The sequence below is a fragment of the Protomyctophum parallelum genome (genome assembly GCF_964188405.1).
Source record: "Protomyctophum parallelum genome assembly, chromosome: 2".
In the NCBI taxonomy this organism is placed as follows: Eukaryota; Metazoa; Chordata; class Actinopteri; order Myctophiformes; family Myctophidae; genus Protomyctophum; species Protomyctophum parallelum.
Window position 1 is genome coordinate 51048235 of NC_139699.1, and position 19690 is coordinate 51067924.

The following is a 19690-nucleotide window of genomic DNA, read 5'->3' on the forward strand; positions in this document are numbered from 1 at the left end:
AGAGAGTAATGGAGAAAGGGAGAGAGACAGAGAAAGAGGGGGATGGTGGGTTCTCTCTCCTGTGCACTTGGGTGATTTCCCCTCGCCTGATTTGCAGTGACAGGCTTCCCAGCATGCTTTGAGCAGCGCTGAACTGCTGCCGCAAACACATACGCACGGACATGCACGCACACACGCACGGCGTACGTACGTACGCTCATGCTAACAGACACACACACACACACGCGCGCGCGCGCGCGTGATGTGCGCGCGTCCGTAGATGCATTCGCACTTGTGAACACACATCAAAACAATCGCACACACATAAATGTATTTCATAACCTAATTGGATTTTCTAGAGCTGGCTACAAGCAGGGGTGCGTATCATTGTTAGAATGGAGATTAAATCACAGCATTTGTGAGTCCCTTTGGTATATCATTAAGAAAATAATGTGTTGAATGGCCTTGTTTTTATTTACCTGTGTGGAGGGATGTGACCACTACTACAGTATGTATGTAGGGCTGCACGCAACTATGAATAATCAAGAAACGTGTTTTTTATTTTAAATTAAAATTAATCATTTTGTATCTATTAATACATCGATTTTAACATTTAAGCGATTTCATACTAGTCGTGCAATTTTATTTTAAATAGCAGGTTTACAAGCTTGCGACGCTATTTAATTATTATTGTATAATTTTTTTACGACGACATGCTCAAAACAGAGACAGATTATGAATCAATTATTTTATAAAATTACAGGTTGTTTGTTGAATAATTGCCAAAATAGATTTGTTTGATTAACTGTTGCACCACTAAGCACCACTAATTAATAAAACACCCTCAGACGAAACCAAAAAGCCAGCGCTGAATGTTTCCAGTCCTCCTCATCAGGCCTTCAACATGTCACAGCTGGGAGGGACTGTCTAACTGGAGGAGAGGAATGGAACGAGAGGAAAAGAGCAAGAGAGAGCAAGAAAGAGAGAGAGAGAGAGAAAGAGGCAGAGTTTGAGAGCTGCTACGACTAAAAATACCCCCATGATTCGCTTAAACTGACCTTTATGTGTGGAGACTAGTGTGATAGTGATGGAATAGAAGAAGGTAGGAGTAGGAGCACAGGAAAAAAAGAAAGGGGGATGGTGAAATGGCGGGGGAAAAGGGAATGATGGCGCACGTGTGTGTGTGTGTGTGTGTGTGTGTGTGTGTGTGTGTGTGAGTGTGAGAGACAGTGCCCTCTCTCCTTTCCTCTCTTTCTCCCTCCTCTTCTTTCCTCCCCATTAGCTCTCACTGCTGCTGTCCTCGTCCTCCCACCAGTGGTGGAAAGTAACTCAGTACATTTGGACCTGAGACCAGATTCTACAATACGTCTTCTAAATCATGACAGTGTTCTGAAAAACCTATGTTTCTGTGTCAGGGACCGCAAAGATTATATGTAATTGGTCACCAACCCCCATCTGAAAATATGTTGTTTCGGTGACCCCCAGAAGCAAAGATTTGAGTTAAAAACGTTCACTCTGCAAGAATATATACAATATATACATTTTCATGATTCTTCAAAAATAGCAGATCTACAAGCTCGTAATGCGGCACTCGGAGCATATCCGTGGGCATGGGCATACTTAACAATCAATGCCTAAACAATAGGAACATTTGTGTATTTTTGACCTATGTACAGGTTTAATGTTTGTTTTTAGTTCAATGTATGTTTTAAAAACGCCATTGACAATTCATCTTGTACACAATTTAACACAAACATTAAATACCATTAAAAATAAAGAGAATTTAATGTTTATTTTGTCACCGTTTGTTTTACATCACCATTACATCACCTAATCATAGCAACATGAGTTAGACTTTAATATATTAGCGACACTCACTTCACATGGGTGTGATCAAAATCCAATTTTAATTACTTCCTTTGAACGAAAACGTGCTGCGTGATGACGTATCGAGTCCTGCATGAATGAAAAATTATCTTGATTTCATTTTATTCCCATCACTGTGTGTTCTCCAAACACAGCTGATGTTGATTACAGAACTACTCCGTTTTTAATCTCATTCAAGATGACATCCAGACAGTGTATTACTCGTTTTAAACGTAATCATCACGCTCAAATTTGTATCTGAAAATGTTATAGGTTAGAAATAAGCCAAATAAGCTTTGCTGCCCGTCTCTCTGTGACATGTAAACAAACAACGCGCGCACGCGCATATAGCGGAGCTACGTACGTCCCATACCTTGTAGGGACGAGACGTTCTGAAAAACACAGCTTTCCGTTTCAGAATGAAACAACCAAAATAAAATGCTCCAAAAAGCCATTGCACAGGGTCTTTAAAGATGTAGTGCCGTGATGTTTGTATTTTTTTCCAGTTTTTCATGTGTTCATGAGGTGACAGTACTACATTAGAACCCTTGGTGTGTTTGTTATGTGCAATGATGTCTTCCCTTTGTATTTAGGGTTTCTTCCTGGAGACTGAAACCTTAACTGTCAAATGTGCCAATGAAAAAAAAACAGCGATATAGTGACATCACACTAGCATTCCCTCCCCTAACCACTCCCCCTTTATCATACAACAACAGCTGTGGGTGCGGCTTCAGTTCAGGTGGATCACCACCCATCACCACCCACCAGGCAAACCAGGCATACTTAATGAACTGGTGGGCGTGTCCACATAAAGACGACATTCTAACAAATACTGTACATGTTTTTGAAAAACCATCTTCCTCCGTATAATACTGATGATCATGTTTTAGGGTGATTTTTGAGGAACAGCAATGTCCCATACATAACCTATGTGACTATGTTACTATGAGTACCAGTAGGGGCAAAAGTGGCACTGTTGTGCCAGAAACCGAGAGAGATAGTGCTGCACTGTTGCCTGCTAATGAGAGAGAGAGAGATAGAGGGGGGTAGGGGGAGAGGGGAGTTGCACCACTCAGTTCACACAGGTGTGATTTAAAAAAATCTTTAAGCACTATCACGCTCATGAAGCAAGCCTTTCCACTTGCTTCTACCATATAATGTAGGCTTATTCTGCATACTCAGACACAGAGACATACAGATGCATACACTTAACACTTAGCCCTCTAGCATTTATTGAAAAATTAGGATCTAATTCACGCCAGCATTTTTCCCATTTGAGCTCTTATTTTGAAAAGCCACATTTCCAGTCTACCGGAAGTAGTATTATCCTAGTAAGCTCAACGGAGCCTGAACAGGCCTTATTTACAATATGAATCCAAACCGGGGCACTGGAGAGCTCCACATCGTCTGCTCTGTGCCGTCAAAAAAACATTGTTTTGACCACAAATGCCATCTGGGACAAGGAATAGGAGATACAGGCGATTGAAAGAAACAGATAGAATGTATTATTATGGCTACGACGATCTAAGATGGGCGATCCAGTGCTGTGACAACAACATAGCTAGCTAACCGGCTAACGTAAGTAGCATTATGGCTCGATCGATCGAATGCACTATAAAAGCGCAATTGCCATTAATCAACGGCAATGGCGGTAAGCGCAGTATAAAAAAATAGGCTTCAATTGACCTACATCTACGGCAATGGCGCTGAAAGAATTAAGCTGCGTTCAGACCTGAATATATATATTTGCTCGCTTCGCAGTGTTTGTGCTGCACCAGGACGCGCCGTGCACGTTCACGTTAACTTCTCGTCTTTGCATTGACTTTGTATGTAATGGCGCCACTCTAACCATCCAAGTCTGAACGCACCTTTAGGCACAGGCGCAGGCGCGTGCACGTGCGCACACGCACACACACACTCAATTGCACACGAGTGTATTTGTTGTAAAATTTGTCGTTTGTCATGTTTGATTACTTACTTGATTAACTTACTATTTGTTCATTATTTGAGGTGAGAACACTGTATAAGCCCTTTATGGGTTTCTTTTCTCACCTGCACTTATTTTTCTCTTTTAATGTTGTTACCTTTTTGTACAGTTTTTTTATTGTGTGAATAAATAAAACTAAAACAACTAAAACTAAAGTGCTATTGGTTGAAATCTCTTTTTTTGCAAGTAGAACTATATCCTGGTCTTGCAGGTTAAATATTATACTTTAAATCCACTACATTTATTTGAAAACTTGAGTTACTAGTTACTAATAACTAATAGATTTAGACTATTATTAAAAAACATACAGTAACCACTTCAGCCTTATATACATTTCGGCCATGTGAAAAATAGCCGATCTACAAGCTCGCAATGTGTCGCGATGCGGCACATTGTGGATCTGCTATTTTCAAAAGATATTATTTATACATCTGAAAACCTGTGTAAACGGGACATTCTGCACAATGACTACTTTCACTTTTGGTACTTCAAGAAGTACATTTTTGAATTCCGGAACTTTTACTTGTAACGGGAGAATTTACATATCGCAGCATTGATACTTTTTACTTAAGTATACTAAGAACATTTGCATACTTTTTTCCACCACTGTCTGCCGACCATAGAAGGAGAATTCCTTGGTCTTTTTTTCTACTCATTAGGCATAGAGGGGCCGGGCCACGGGGCCAATGAGGGAGCTGCTGTATGGGCGATGGAGGACGAGAGAGAGATGGTAAGAATATCGATTCCCCATCCATGGTTGGGCCTGTTCTGCTAGGCCGCAGGCCTCAGGGGCATGATGGGGGTCTGGATGGATGGAGCGGTCGGTCGGTCGGTGGAGAGTGGGGGTGGGGGGGATGTAGCGCTCTGCTGGGGGCGGGGGGTTGGTGCTGTGCGGTGTGGCAGCTGAATCCCCCCCGGTCTGTCTACTGAGGAGCACGTCTGATTGAGCAGCAGCACGCTAACGTGCTCTGACAGCCTGGCCTGTGAGGGGGACGGGCTGCCCTCCCCTCCCCTCCCTGCCTCCATCCACAAGCCCCAGCCTTAATGCACTGCCCGTGTGTGTGTGTGTGTGTGTGTGTGTGTGTGTGTGTGTGTGTGTGTGTGTGTGTGTGTGCGTGCGAGCGAGACAGAAAGACATGGGCAGCGCCGTATATACGCTCGTTCTTATACCATGATAATCTCTGTAGAGCGCGTTGGTTTCCCTCTCGGAGCCTTTGAAGGATTCCAGAGCGATGGCGTTGTCACACAGCCTGGTGATCCTACCCATTAGAGCTCTGTTCTGTACAGCAGAGGAGAGAGAGAGACAGAGAGAGAGAGAGAGAGAGAGAGACAGAGAGAGAGAGAGAGAGAGAGTGTGGGGGAGGAGAGAAAACAGAGGTGAGTGTGTTACTCAGGCAGGTAATTAAAAACCTCCTGACGAGCCATCAGTGCCGCAATTAAATTAGGTCATCATCATTACCGACCACCGGGTCACCATGTAGGGGAGGCTGGTCAGACAGAGGAGAGGAGAGGCTGGTCAGACAGGAGAGAGGAGAGGAGAGGCTGGTCAGACAGGAGAGAGGAGAGGAGAGGGGAGGAGAGGCTGGTCAGACAGGAGAGAGGAGAGGAGAGGGGTGGAGAGGCTGGTCAGACAGGAGAGAGGAGAGGAGAGGGGAGGAGAGGCTGGTCAGACAGGAGAGAGGAGAGGAGAGGGGAGGAGAGGCTGGTCAGACAGAGGAGAGGAGAGGCTGGTCAGACAGGAGAGAGGAGAGGAGAGGCTGGTCAGACAGGAGAGAGGAGAGGAGAGGGGAGGAGAGGCTGGTCAGACAGGAGAGCGGAGAGGAGAGGCTGGTCAGACAGGAGAGGAGAGGGGAGGAGAGGCTGGTCAGACAAGGGAGAGGAGAGGAGAGGGGAGGCTGGTCAGACAGGAGAGAGAGGAGAGGCTGGTCAGACAGGAGAGAGGAGAGGAGAGGGGAGGCTGGTCAGACACGAGAGAGAGGAGAGGAGAGGCTGGTCAGACAGGAGAGAGGAGAGGAGAGGGGAGGCTGGTCAGACAGGGGAGAGGAGAGGAGAGGAGAGGAGAGGGGAGGCTGTTCAGACAGGAGAGAGGAGAGGGGAGGCTGGTCAGACAGGGGAGAGGAGAGCAGATGAGAGGGGAGGAGAGGCTGGTCAGACAGGAGAGAGAGGAGAGGAGAGGCTGGTTAGACAGGGGAGAGGAGAGGTGACAGTAACACAGGTGATGGGACGGAGGGATGGAGGTGATGGGGGTGACACAGGTGATGGAGGGAGGGATGGAGGTGATGGGGGTGACACAGGTGATGGAGGGAGGGATGGAGGTGATGGAAGGGAGGGATGGAGGTGATGGGGTTGACACAGATGATGGAGGGAGGGATGAAGGTGATGGGGTTGACACAGATCATGGGAGGGAGGATGGAGGGGACACAGGTGATGGAGGGAGGGATGGAGGTGATGGGGTTGACACAGATCATGGGATGGAGGTGATGGGGGTGACACAGGTATTGGGAGGGAGGGATGGAGGGAGGTGCAACGGACATTAACCCATTTAGTTTTGAGAACAGATTCTACAAAATGTCTTCTAAATCATGACAGTTTTATGAAAAACCCCTATGTTTCTATAGGGATCTACAAGCTCATAGCGCAGCACCGAGTACCACGCTATGAGCTTGTAGATCTGCTATTTTTTTTAAAAGACGTTTAATAGAATCGGCCTCAGGTCTTATGGGTTAATAATGTAATGTTAATTTTTCCAGAAAATATTTTGTCTTGGTCTTTTGAATAACACACCACTTAAGTCTTAGTCCTACTTAGTCCGGGTCCCATGGCGGGAGTTCTCTTCTGGTTTTGATGAAATATTAAGTAGTTCCGGTCAATTTGTGGGGGGCACTGGGGCCTTGCATTAAAAATAAATTAATCAAAAAAACTATATTTGTATTGTTGACCTATTTCTAAAAGATTAGCACAACTTTTGTTCAACTTTGACCCCTCTATCACATGGAATGTTTTGGGTGTAGTGATATGGACACAAAAAATCACACCCGTGTGAAGTTATGGGTGATAATATATACGGTGATGTAAAACAAACGGTGTCAAAACAAACATTAAATTCTCTTTATTGTTAACACCCTGAACGCACAGGAGTTCTCCGCCCTATAAATTAGTAACGCCCATGCAGCGCTCAAGACGGAGATTGATGAAAAGGACGGAGATGATTGATATAAAAACCGATCGCATCGCTCCACAGGCTGTCTGTTGCGCAACACTCAATGTTATTTTCCGGTGGGACTTCATCGAAAATGTTCCCCCCCATTTTAGCCGACGAGATCGAAAATCTTAAAACGTGAATAACTCTTGATCTAAATCATTCCATCCTGTTTTTGTTTTGTTGTATGTTTTTTTCTTTTTTATGTTTTTGTTTTGTTTTTTGTTTGTTTTTCATTTTAAGTAATTGTATTGTCTGTATTATGTATTGTTTTGTTGTATTGTCCGTTTGTCAAAAAAGAAAAGAAAAATGCAATAAATATATTGTTTAAAAAGAAAAAAATCATTCCATCCAATTCTAAGAAACGATTATGGGTCCCGTCACTAGTTGCGGTAGAATTAATCATACTTCTCATTGTTGTCGATCGCCACTAGAGTGTTTTGGCTACATCAAGCTACTTCAGCCACATCCGGGATAACATCCGGTCCGTCGCTAAATGTGCTCCGCTGCTATAAATCGCTGGGCGCTATGATTTAATAGATTAAATAACCCCAGGCGTTCGGGATGTTATTTAATGTTTCTGTTAGGGACAAGATGACGTAAATTTTCCCTTCATTGTCAATGGCGTTTTTAAAACAAACATTGGACTAAAAACAAACATTAAACCTGTATATAGGAGGGGCTAGCGCCCCTCAAAAACGACTAGAAATAGGTCTACAATACAATATGTGAATTAGTTTACTTTTAATGTGTGGCCCCCAGTGCCCCCCACAAAATGACCGGAACTACTTAAATATTTCCCCAAAACCAGAGCAGAACTCCCACCACAGGACTCGGGCAATCAATTAATACGGTTGCAACCACTTTAATGGCAAGTATTTCATATACAGCTTAAGCTGAACTATCCCTTTAAGTCTTAGTCAACAAAATGAACACTGCCTAGTACTACAGACGTGGACACAGACGCACACGCACACGCACACGCACACACACACACACACACACACACACACACACACACACACACACACACACACACACACACACACACACACACACACACACACACACAGTGAGAAGTGGGGGAGAGAGAGAGAGAGGCTTGAGGAGGAGAGCTCCCCCTACTGGTTAGAACAGTCACTTGACAGGAAGGGGGAGAGAGAGAGAGAGAGAGAGAGAGAGAGAGAGAGAGAGAGAGAGAGAGAGAGAGAGAGAGAGAGAGAGAGAGAGAGAGAGAGATAGACAGAGGAGTACTGTACAGTAGAGGATAAGATGCAGTGAGGGACAAAAGGGTAGAGGCAGAAGAAAAATGGAACAGAGGAAGGAGGGGGGGGGGGAGAGAGAGAGTGGGGGGAGAGAGGGAGAGAGACATTGGGATGAAGGGAGAGAGGGTCCTGTATTATTCATCCATTTTGCCTCTTGAATCATTCAGGTCCTTCTCATCTCTGTGTTGGCTGCCACAGCAGCCTAATGCAGTTTTCATGCCTTCATGCTGCCCCCCCCCCCCCCCCCCCACCCTCTTTCTTCTTCCTTTTCATTTTTGTCCTACTTTTAAGCATGCATAATATCCTCCAGTCAGAACCGTCACATACTTTAGCCCCGTGACAGGCCATCTGAGGTCAGGTGACTCAGGTCACAACGTAGGAACAGTGTTTGGCCCGGGACAATTTACTCAGCACGTATACAGCAATGTATTTATTATAGTTTCCCTGTCACCTGCAGATCTAGAAAAGGTCATTCATGCTTTTTTCCTCCTCATCTAGATTACTGTTAACTCTATTTATATCCGGTCTCTGCAAAACAACTAGTAAAGAACTTAAACAGCTTTTGACCCCACACGTCTCAAGATTTTGCCATTGACAATGAAAGGGGAATTCAGGTCAAATGTCTGCTAAATCTTGTCCCCACACGTCTCTAAAGATTAGGGATAAGTAGGGATGTCCCGATCACGTCATTTTGCTCGCGACACGATTCCGATCATTTGATTTCGTGTATCTGCCGATACCGATTTATTTTCCGATCCGATACTTCTATATTTATAGATGTCATATCAACTCACAACGGGTAAGGGCTAGTGGATATAATATTGATACTAGGGATCAGGGTTTTTTTGGCTCCAGATCCGATTTCGATCATTTGAAAATGCCATGATCGGGCCCAATTTCCGATCACGTGATCCGATTGGGACAACCCCTGCAGGGATAGGATATTTGTGACGACATGTGTTGCCGTAACAAATATCAGCACAGATGTCTTAAGGGCCTTTCAAATGTGAAGCGGTATAACGTGCCTATTATATGTCTGTAGCAGACCTCTCGTTGATCCAGGCAACAACGTGTGCGTTCCTCCCTTCCCATTTGAAAGGCCCTTTAGTCACGGCAGTAGGGAGGGTAGTATACCAGCCAGGCCCTTCATAAACACGCATGCACTCCATAACGCCTTGACTGGGACGACACCAACACCAGCACGGGAAGAAAAGAAAAGACATCCACCATAACGTCACTATTCTGGCATGGACGCTCGGCGAACATAGGCGATATACAAGCTCACGATTCGCGACCGTAGATCGGCTATTTTTGGCAAAGATATTTGGTGTAGAACGTGGAAAAGGAGGGGGTTAAATAGATCTATAAAGTAGTGGCTTTATCGATAGACATTACAGTATGTAGACAGGGAACGGGGAGAGAGATGGCGGAAGACACGCAGCAATGCTCGTCGGGATCGAGACTCGAACCCGCGGCACACTGCCAGGCGCCGGGTCTACCAGCCCAGGTGCCCGGACCGCTAGGCCGGCTTGGGCCAACTATATAGTATTTAAAGTGCTTAACATGCTTTTCCACGTGTTATCCATAATAGATAAAACGGGGGCTATAAATAAAAAGCGAGAGGCACTTCAGTTCAACTGCCGACTCATTATGAAGGCCTACAGTGTGCTGGCTCAATGAGCTCAGATTCCATCGGTGCATAAATCCCCTGAATGTCCCCAAACCTCAGTCTCACCACTAACCCACGGCCTGAGTCCAGTGAGAGCCCCGTCGGTATAGGGCATTCCACATCTTAGTGTCACACACGTGTCTGTCTATGCCTGCCCGGGAGCCAATCAGACACATGGTAAGGTGGGTATATCCTAGAATGTCGGTGGGATTCATAATCACACGTCGCCGCCAGGACGAAGGCATGGCCGACACTATGTTTTGCACCCTGTCCGCCTGTCTGCGTGTCCGCCTGTGGACAGCTAATCTCCGGTCCGTTGGCCCGATTGACCTGAAACTGTGTAGCCCATAGGTGTAGCCAGCCAGAGCAGAACCTCTGTCCCAATTTTCTCAATTGGGCCTGTTATAGTGCCAGCAGGAGGCAGATTGTCAGATTTGTTACAGTGTGCGCTAATGCTAATGATAGCAAAGTGTGGTGTATGGGGCTGGCGGGGGTGTAAACTCCTTCTCTTAAAGTGAACGCTGATGGTGGCACAGGTTCACTACATTTATGCTAACAGCTAGCAGCACAGAAAATAATTAAACACTCAGTTCCTGAGAGCTGTGGACATGCTGACAATAATGCAGGCCTGGCTCTCTGGTACATTTGCATGTCAAGTCTTGAGGACATCACTTACTGTAAGCGGCAGGCAGGTTAGGTGGAGTTGTACTGTATTATGGGTGCATTTTAGAAGAGGAGTGCGTATGCGTGTGTTTGTGTTTATTCCCGGGTGTGGTAGTGGGTGTTGGAGGACCAAGCTGGGACAAGCCTAATGAATGTTTCAGATGGACCGTGGCACTGTGCTGCTGTGAGGAGGCTTTCAGTGAGTTACTCAGCTTCCCAAGCTGTTCAATAATGGATGAGGACCCCGGTGCTGTCTCAGCCAGCTAGCCCCACATCACTATACGCCCGTCTAGACTGTTTTCTGAGGAGGTCCCAATGCAGACAAACAAAAGCTACCGTCATTATCTAAGGAAAAGAAGACACTGGCAGAAAAGTGTCACATACGCGTGTCTGTCTGTCCTTAGAATAGCAGCCATAGTGGGGGCCATTAACCTCCGCCATCGCTTGATCAATTGGATTCTTCTCTTAAGACAATGTCTGATTAATTTCACCGTGTTAAACAATAATAACATGGTCATTTTGTAGATGGCCTGTGTGTTAACAGCCTCTCATTACCTCCATGTTGGCTTAATCATCCAACACCTGATTCAGGCCAAAAACCCCTCCCCACCTTCTCTCTCTCTCTCTCCCCCATGACTCGTGCACGTCTCTCTCCCGGGGGGACGGCGGTGTTCGGAGGAGCCCATGGGCAGAGAGAGAGGGACAGTGGGGCTGCTCCCTGCCACAGCTGACATCTGCTAGTTAGCCACTTTAGCTCTTCCTGAGGAACTCTTCTAGGCCACTGTAGTGCGCACGCACGCACGCACGCACGCACGCACGCACACGCACACACACACACACACACACACACACACACACACACACACACACACACACACACACACACACGCGCGCGCATGCGCACACACACACACACACACACACACACACACACACACACAGAGCCTTGCAGGCCCAGAGCCAGAGAATGTTGTGTGTAACACAGCTGTTCCCATCTCAGCGTTGGGGCTGTGACTTCCAATAATACGGATGCTAAAAGAGAAGGGTGCAGTTTCCGTACATTCTGTGGCGTATGAGGACTGGGATGGGGAGTGTGTGTGTGTGTGTGTGTGTGTGGCGTAAGATGGTTTAAGTCGTACAGACGGACAGAACATCTCTAAAAAGGTCTCAGATGGCTGTTTCTGTGGCGTGGAGTATTGGTGGACAGTTTGGGGGATTGGGGGGAGGGGTGGGGGGGGGACTGTACGGTCTGCCATATGCCTGAGCAGATGACTCCACCTTCACACTGCGAGGCCAGACTGGACGGACGGAGCGCACACACACACACACACACACACACACACACACACACACACACACGCGCGCGGATGCGCACACACACACACACACACACACACACACACACTTTTGAAAACTCGTGAAAACGTCTGCAAATCTTTGAATATATAAATTCTTTCTAAACTGTTTGCTTCCCTGGAACAACATATTTTGAGATGAGGGTCGGTGGACAATAACATAATATAATTTTTGGGGTCCTTGACAGGAGATAGTTTGAGAACCACTGATATAGAAACATAGGTTTTTCAGAAAACTGTCCGGATTTAGAAGACATTAGAATCGGCTTCAGGTCCTAAAGGGCCACTTCACCCCTTTTGCAACCAGATCTTATTTTAATGTTTGGGAGACAAGAAACACTTTCCTGGGGTTTTTATGTGGGTAATATGTGTTTTTAGATATTTCAGTATTTCAAAGTGTCCATGGGCTCCACGATGTCATGGACACTGGGCTCACTTATTTCCTGGACTACATGTTGTCTCAGTAAGACAGCCCTCCCCCTATCCACAAGGAGGAGCAGTGCACCAAAGCATTATGGGAATTGTAGTCCAGGAAGGAAGTGAGCCCAGTGTAAATGACATCATGGAGCCCATGGCCACTTTGAAATAGTAAAATATCTAAAACATATTCTAAAACACATATTACCCACGTAAAAACTCCCAGGAAAGTGTTTATTGTCTCCCAAACAATTAAAATAAGATCTGGTTGCAAAAGGGGTGAAGTGGCCCTTTAAGTCAAAGAGAGTAACTTCATGGCCACAAAGCAAACGTACACAAACACAAAATCCTTAGCGACTACGTCAGCCACGCGCCATGGGATACAGCGCGAGTCTTACCCAATAGGTTGCAGCAGCCTGATCTCACAGAAATACCTAGATATGTACACAGTTCCGTACATATGACACTGTTTTGACCCCGACGGAGGCGTGGCTTTCACTAGTACGGAAGTGCTATTTCAACCGTGGCTGGTTTCGGGTTTGACATTATTTACTATTCTGTCCATATTGGGTTACAACGCGGACGGGGCTGAGTCGGCTCTACCGAACTTTGCAACGCTCGACGTGGCAACTGGCAGACCTGGTGGGCCGCTTGGTATGGTGTCTCCCGTGGCTCAAGTTGGGTATAGACGGCGCCCCTCCGTCATCGTCTATGAGGATTTCAGTGTCATATGTACGGATTTGGGGGTTTTCTAGTCATGTATGCACGATGTACGGAATTGCAATTCCGTACATATCTCACTATTTCTGTTCAAAGTAGGATCTTCAATGCCTAGTAACTCTGAAACCACGAGCGCTGTCCGTCCGTGGTTTTGACCATCCATCCGAGGTTCGGATGTGATTTGTGAAAGGTAAACAGCGTGGGCTAATAATGCTAATGTTAGCCGATCTTCATGGCGGTCTCCGTGCCGGTGAAGCGGAAATGAAACCGGGTGGCAGACAAAGACAATAGTCAATCTACTAGCATTGTGAGCTTGTAGATCTGCTATTTTCAGCACAGAGGTTTGGTGTACGGAGAAAAAATATATATTGGGAGTCCCTGCTCCCCTCACTCAGCTGAGGGGTCCTTTTGAAGAGTAAGACCCCTGCTCCAGTAGAAAAAGCTACTGTTCTTCCGTGTGTGTGTGTGTCTGTATGTGTGTGTGTGTGTGTGTGTGTGTGTGTGTGTGTGTGTGTGTGTGTGTGTGCTCGTGTGCGTGCGTGCGTGCACGCTCACCTGGATGAGGTGCGAGGGCACGGTAACGACGGCGACGGAGAGTGATGACCTCATCAGGGCGCGCAGCCCGTACAGGAAGGTGGTGAGGGCGTGGCTGTGTGCCGGGTCGTCATGGCAACACAGGTCGTCGCCCCACAGCGCAGAGCCCATGGAGTGGAGCCCGATCCGCAGGACGTTCCGGGACTTGGACTGATGAGACGTTTAAAATACGACAGTGAGAGACAGGATATAGAGAACAGATCGGAGAGTTAATGCCACATTTGTATACATCATCATAATTTAACAAAGCTAAATTTGAATACAACATGTCATGTTAACATTGAGGTGCACAGAAGACATTTGGATTATTGTTATTTATTCTTTTGGAAGGATGCCGTTGTGTTGATGAGTGGAGCATCAACATCTCCGGGAGGCCGACTGGACACTCACTCACCAGCACAGGCCCCGGCCGGCCATCCCAACGCACTGCCTTAAACCATGTGATTGGACACAAGCACCCAATCACAGGGGCACATCTGACACGGCCACAATGGACCTGTCAGACAGGCTTCCAATATGGCCGCCACCCAGAAAACCCCCGGCCGGCACATTCTTGGCACCACCGAGAATGCTCTGCGCCCTGCCAAAAGGGGGCCTGGGTAAGGGTGGAGTGCCTTCCCCCCTTGAACGTCCCTCCCTTACCACCACTTTCAAGAGATCAACGGTAACCCACTCTCACGCAAAAAAAGAAAAGAGAGAGAAAACAAAAGTATGTTGGTTGGCCAACAATGATGGGGATATATATCACTGAAACACAAGCGCTGAAGGAGCTTTTCCTCACCGTGAGAGGTTTCTAACCTTTAGTACAATTGCCCTTTTTACCTTTCTTCAGGACAAAATCCTGATTACATCACACGAGAGCCAAAGGGTGATTAACAAAGATCTGGCCTCAAATCTGATCTCTTTAGACTCTTTTCCTTTTTTTTCCCTGTCCCCTCCCATTCTATCATCTTGGCCCCCCCACCTCCCCCTCCCTCCCCCCCTTAAATTCACCCCAGCCGCAACTCCCATGTTTCTCTCTCTCTCTCTCTCTCTCTCTCCATACAGTTATGACCTAATCTTGTGTTTTAGTTGTGAATTAGAATCGGAGGGCGTCTAGCATAAATAAACCCCATTGTGTGTGTCCACACACGTTTCCACCAGGCAGGCAGGGTTCCGTCTCTCTGCCTGGGCTCTTCCTTTTACATTCATCCTCTTGCCATACAACCTTACGCTCTCTTTCCATGTCTACATCTTATCACACTTAGGTATTATATCCAAATGTCTGCGTCTGTCTGTCTGTCTGTCTGTCTGTCTGTCTGTCTGTCGGTGTGTGTGTGTGTTCGCCATAGTCATTATCCCATTAGGACCTGAGACCAGATTCTACAGATCTCTTCTAAAACAGGAGTTTACTGAAAGACCTTTGTTTCTAGACCTGTGATTCTCACACTATTTCATGTCAAGGTCCCCCAAAATTATATGCATTTGGCCGCCAGATCTGAAAATACGTTTTTCCAGGGACCCCCCTAGAAGCAAAGACATGAGTTTAAAAACGTTTACTGTGAACGAGTATATATATATACTGTATATTCGAAGATTTTGCACATTTGATCAAGCTCACTCGGTGCCGCATAGATCTGTTATTTTTCAATACATTTTAAAATAATGGTTAAAAGCTACAGGGCGACACACGGAACGCCTTCCAGGACTTGGGGGATTATTAAGACTTGCCCTCTCTCTTGCTGCCTATACTCAGGTTCCGTGGACTCGGCCGTAGAAAGAGGAATCTATTTCCATGTCTGGAGCCCATGCAGCGTGAGGGAAACAGTGGCAGTAAGATGACTGTTGCTGTAGCAACGTCAGGAGGCAAGGCCAAAGCAAAGTCCTATAGTTTGTTTTGAGCCTATAGGAAGACCCAGGGAACGGTGCCAGTGTGGCCCACGCAGCTAAAAGGGCCAGAGGCCAAAGCACACATAGAGGCTACAGCCAGTCTGGGACCACAACATAATAATCGCCAGACGGCAAGTGGTGGAAAGTAACTAAGTACATTTACTTAAGCATTGTGTTATATACTTTAGCTATTGAAACACTGAAAAATGGTGATAATGTGGCGCAAATCTTTGTGTATACATTCTTTCAGAGCGAACGTTTTGGGGTCCCTGGAACTACCGGTACATATTTTCAGATGGGGGTCGGCGGCCAATTTCATATAGTTTTTGGGGTGACATATTAAATAGTTTGAGAACCACTGACATAGAAACATAGGTTTTTCAGAAAACTGTCAGGATTTAGTAGCCATTTTGTAGAATCTGGTGTCAGGTCTAAGGGTTAAGTACTGTACTTACTGTACTTTACTTGAGTATTTTCAATTTCCAGTATTTTTATACTTCTACTACGTGATGCTAATAGCCTGCATCCTTAGACTCACTAAATTGACCCATTACATTGAAAACCTATTCACATCACTGCATTACTTCTGTGTATGTGTGTGTGTGTGTGTGTGTGTGTGTGTGTGACTGTGTGTGTGTGTGTGTGTGTGTGTGTGACTGTGTGTGTGTGTGACTGTGTGTGTGACTGTGTGTGTGTGTGTGTGTGTGTGTGTGTCACGACGCATTGTGAGCTTGTAGATCTGCTATTTAAAAAATATTTGTAGACATTCTAAAACTTCAAATGAGACATTCTGCATAGTGAGTACTTTTGGTACTTTAAGTAATTTGAATTCAAAAATTAAATTTTGAATTCCAGACTTTTACTTGTAGCAAAGTATTTCTATATTACAGTATTAATACTTTTACTTAAGTAAAAATAATGTGAGTAATCTTTTCAGTAGAAGTCCATCCTGCTGCCTGCCATACTGCTGCCTGCCATACTCCTGTTCCATTCAGCTTTCATGCACATGCTCTGAATGCTTAAAGGACGACTTCACCAATTTTCAACCTACCTTCATAATCTTCTCTGTCTGTGTCTCATGCGAGGGCTGTGGGGCAGTTCAGAAACTACAAACTGCAGGCTTTCTATTCCTGAAAAGTTGCAGTGTGATAATGGAAGCCATCGTTCTTGTTTAAAAACAATCTGCCTAACGGTGATGATGTCACTGCTGGACAGCTTTCTGAACTGTCCACAGCCCTCCTATGTAGAAAAACAATATGGAATTTTATCATGAACATTAGTGAGGAACAATTATATGAAGATAGGTTGAAAAGTGGTGAAGTGGTCCTTTAAGAATCTCTTATACAACACTAAAAACTCGAATTGAGATATACATCAAGACGTTATTATTACACAACTGGCTGTTAACAGTTGATCTGGTAAGTAAACACAGATAAACAAGATCCCCTGATCCCCTCCCATGCTGAGCATTCTTGTGCCAGTGCCTGTATCGCTCTGTGCCTGTCTGCATTCCTGCGCTGTGCCAACAGCCAGCGCGACAGCTAGGGCAGGACATGGTGCTTTGATGATGTCAGCAGTTAATCTGGCGTGTGAGTGACAGGCAGCGCTAGCTCGAAAGGGATGGTGTGTGTGTGTGTGTGTGTGTGTGTGGGGGGGGGGGGGGGGGGGAATCAGGCGTATGTACCGGGGGTGAATCGTACATGTGAGTGACAGGGGGAGAGGTGGCTCCAGGTGACGAGCAGAGGGGTCACAGAAAGTAGGTAAGTAACACACACACGCGCGCGCATGCACGCACACACATGCGCACACACTACAGCGTTATCAGGCCGTATACCCGTACATGGCCCTGTGGAAAAATACATGGAAATTCCAAAAGAGACAGACGAGGCCAAGGACATTGCTGGCATTCTGCAGAGGATTGGTGATTATTTAAAGGGATGCGTGTCAAAGCTAAGACACACATGCAGCTGGGATACGCAGGTGAGGCCAACGCAGGCAGGTGAGACAGACGAGGAGTTTCTCACACCTTTTGGAATACTCAGAATATTTAAGCCAAATTCCAGGCCTATTTATATAACAATCCTTCAGTGCAATAATGAATCTCTTACTCCTACTGTATGTGCAATGCCCAAATACAGGCAGTGTAGCAACAATAAAGCATAGAATATATAGAATGCTTTAATCTTATTCAAAATTGTGTGCCAAATGTTTTGCTATACCACCAATCCTAGGGCATATACAGTATAGGATCACGCTGTTTTGTTGTTGTTTTTTAGTCACATACTGGTACACATTAGGCTGCAATCATGCTGCCCTGTTTGGCAAATAACTTGTGTTACATATTTCGTATGTAATGTTATACATACATGTTTTATGTTTTGGAAAACTTTTTTTTTATTAACAAAATCAATAGCCAAAAACAATGCAAAGCCAACTATTTTTCCAGGACCCTTGATAGATTCCAAGACCCTTGATAGAATTCCAAACCCTTTCCAGGAATGGAAAAAGTTTTTTTCTCATTTCAAAATATTTCCAGGAATTTCAAGACCGTGGGAACCCTTCATATTCTGCATGGAACACATGCTTGCTTAACCCATTAACCAATCAATCTGCTAATTTGAAAAATAAAATAAAGCAAAAATAGCAAATATTTGAATATATATATAATATTTTAAAGCAAACATTTTTTTACTTAAATCTTTGTTCTGGAACATAATATTTTGAGATGGTGGTTTGTGGCCAAATACATATTGTGTATTTGTGTAAATGTTTTCATGGTCCTTGCCATGAAAACATTTGAGAACCATTGACATACAGTACATGTAGCAACATACAGTACTGTACGTTGCCAGAAAAACTGGTAGGATTTAGAAGATATTGTCAGAATCGGCTTCAGGTCTTGATTGGCTATTGTCACCGTGCATATGGTGCCTTCATATGGTTCAGGCCTAGCCTCTTCCGGGACCCTCGGTTACCGTTTCTGTATTTTGGATGGCGGTACCCTAGGGCAGGGGTTCTCAGCGTCTTTGGTTGGGGACCTCCGGAAATGCTTTGGCCACGTCTCGCGACGGCGCGGGAGGCGGGAAAATGGAAGTGAGGAAGAGAGAATTTCAGAGAAGCCAAAATGTCAGAAATAGATTGGGGGGTCCCCGGGCAGTCACCGGAAGTTCCAGGTCCACATGAACGCGCCGAGGGTGCTGGCCCGGTTCCGGCGAGCTGCCCCGTGTCCAAAACGGTCCAGAAATGACAGTTACCGTGTGGGGGTCCCCGGAACATCCAGACCCCTAGGAACGTGCCCAGGGGGCCGGCCAGGTTCCGGCGAGCCGCCCCGCATCCAAAATGGTTGAGAAATGACAGAGTTACCGTGTGGGGGTCCCTCTACTGTACTGTCACTACTGTACTGTCACACCCGATATCATACAGTTAATGTGTGTGTGTATGTTAGGCTGCACAACAGTGACACTTGGTGGTGAAAACCAACCAAAAGCTATTTTCATGCTCGGACACAGCCAGCCAGCCAGCAAGCCAGCCAGCCAGGGACCCACATAGCTGTCTATAGGAGTGGTTGCACCACTCAAACATATATACTTAGGCCCAGGCGGTGGCGTAACCGTCTGGGCAATCCAGTCACAGTGTGCTGCGGGTTCGACTCCCGAGCCCGACACGGCCTTTACTGCATGTCTTCCCCATCTCTCTCCCATTTCCTGTCAGCCTACTGTCTGTCCCTTAAAAAAAACCAATAAAAGGCGTAAACCGCAAAAAAATAATCTTAAAAAAAAAAAAAAAAAACATATATACTTAATTGCAACGCAGATTAACGCCGCTTCGCCCGCGTTTCCACGGTCTCCTACTGCTACTCTATGCATGTTTGAAACATCTCATCAACACTCTAGGGACACTAGATGTGTCCGTGAACAGTCAGTGGTACAGCTGCGTCCCATGGAGAGTGGATTAACCATTATACCACCATCAGAAACACAGAAAAGGTAAGCGAGGGCCCCGAAAGGGGCTAGGTTCAGGCTGTATTTTGCCAACTGCACACAACGCTACCACACAGAGCGACTCAACATCAATGGGGAACGGGTAAGAAGGTAACCAGAACAAACG

General features: G+C 45.8%; 1 protein-coding gene across 1 annotated transcript in view; it reads right to left on the minus strand.

Moving 5' to 3' along the window:
• elp4 (elongator acetyltransferase complex subunit 4) overlaps positions 1 to 19690 on the minus strand; it is a 105367-nt gene that overhangs the window by 55939 nt on the left and 29738 nt on the right. Inside the window, exons 7-8 of the mRNA XM_083791999.1 lie at positions 13676 to 13864; positions 5003 to 5111 (exon numbers count right to left, since the gene is read on the minus strand). Coding sequence (XP_083648125.1) covers positions 5003 to 5111; positions 13676 to 13864 — 298 coding nt within the window. The remainder of the gene's footprint in view (positions 1 to 5002; positions 5112 to 13675; positions 13865 to 19690) is intronic.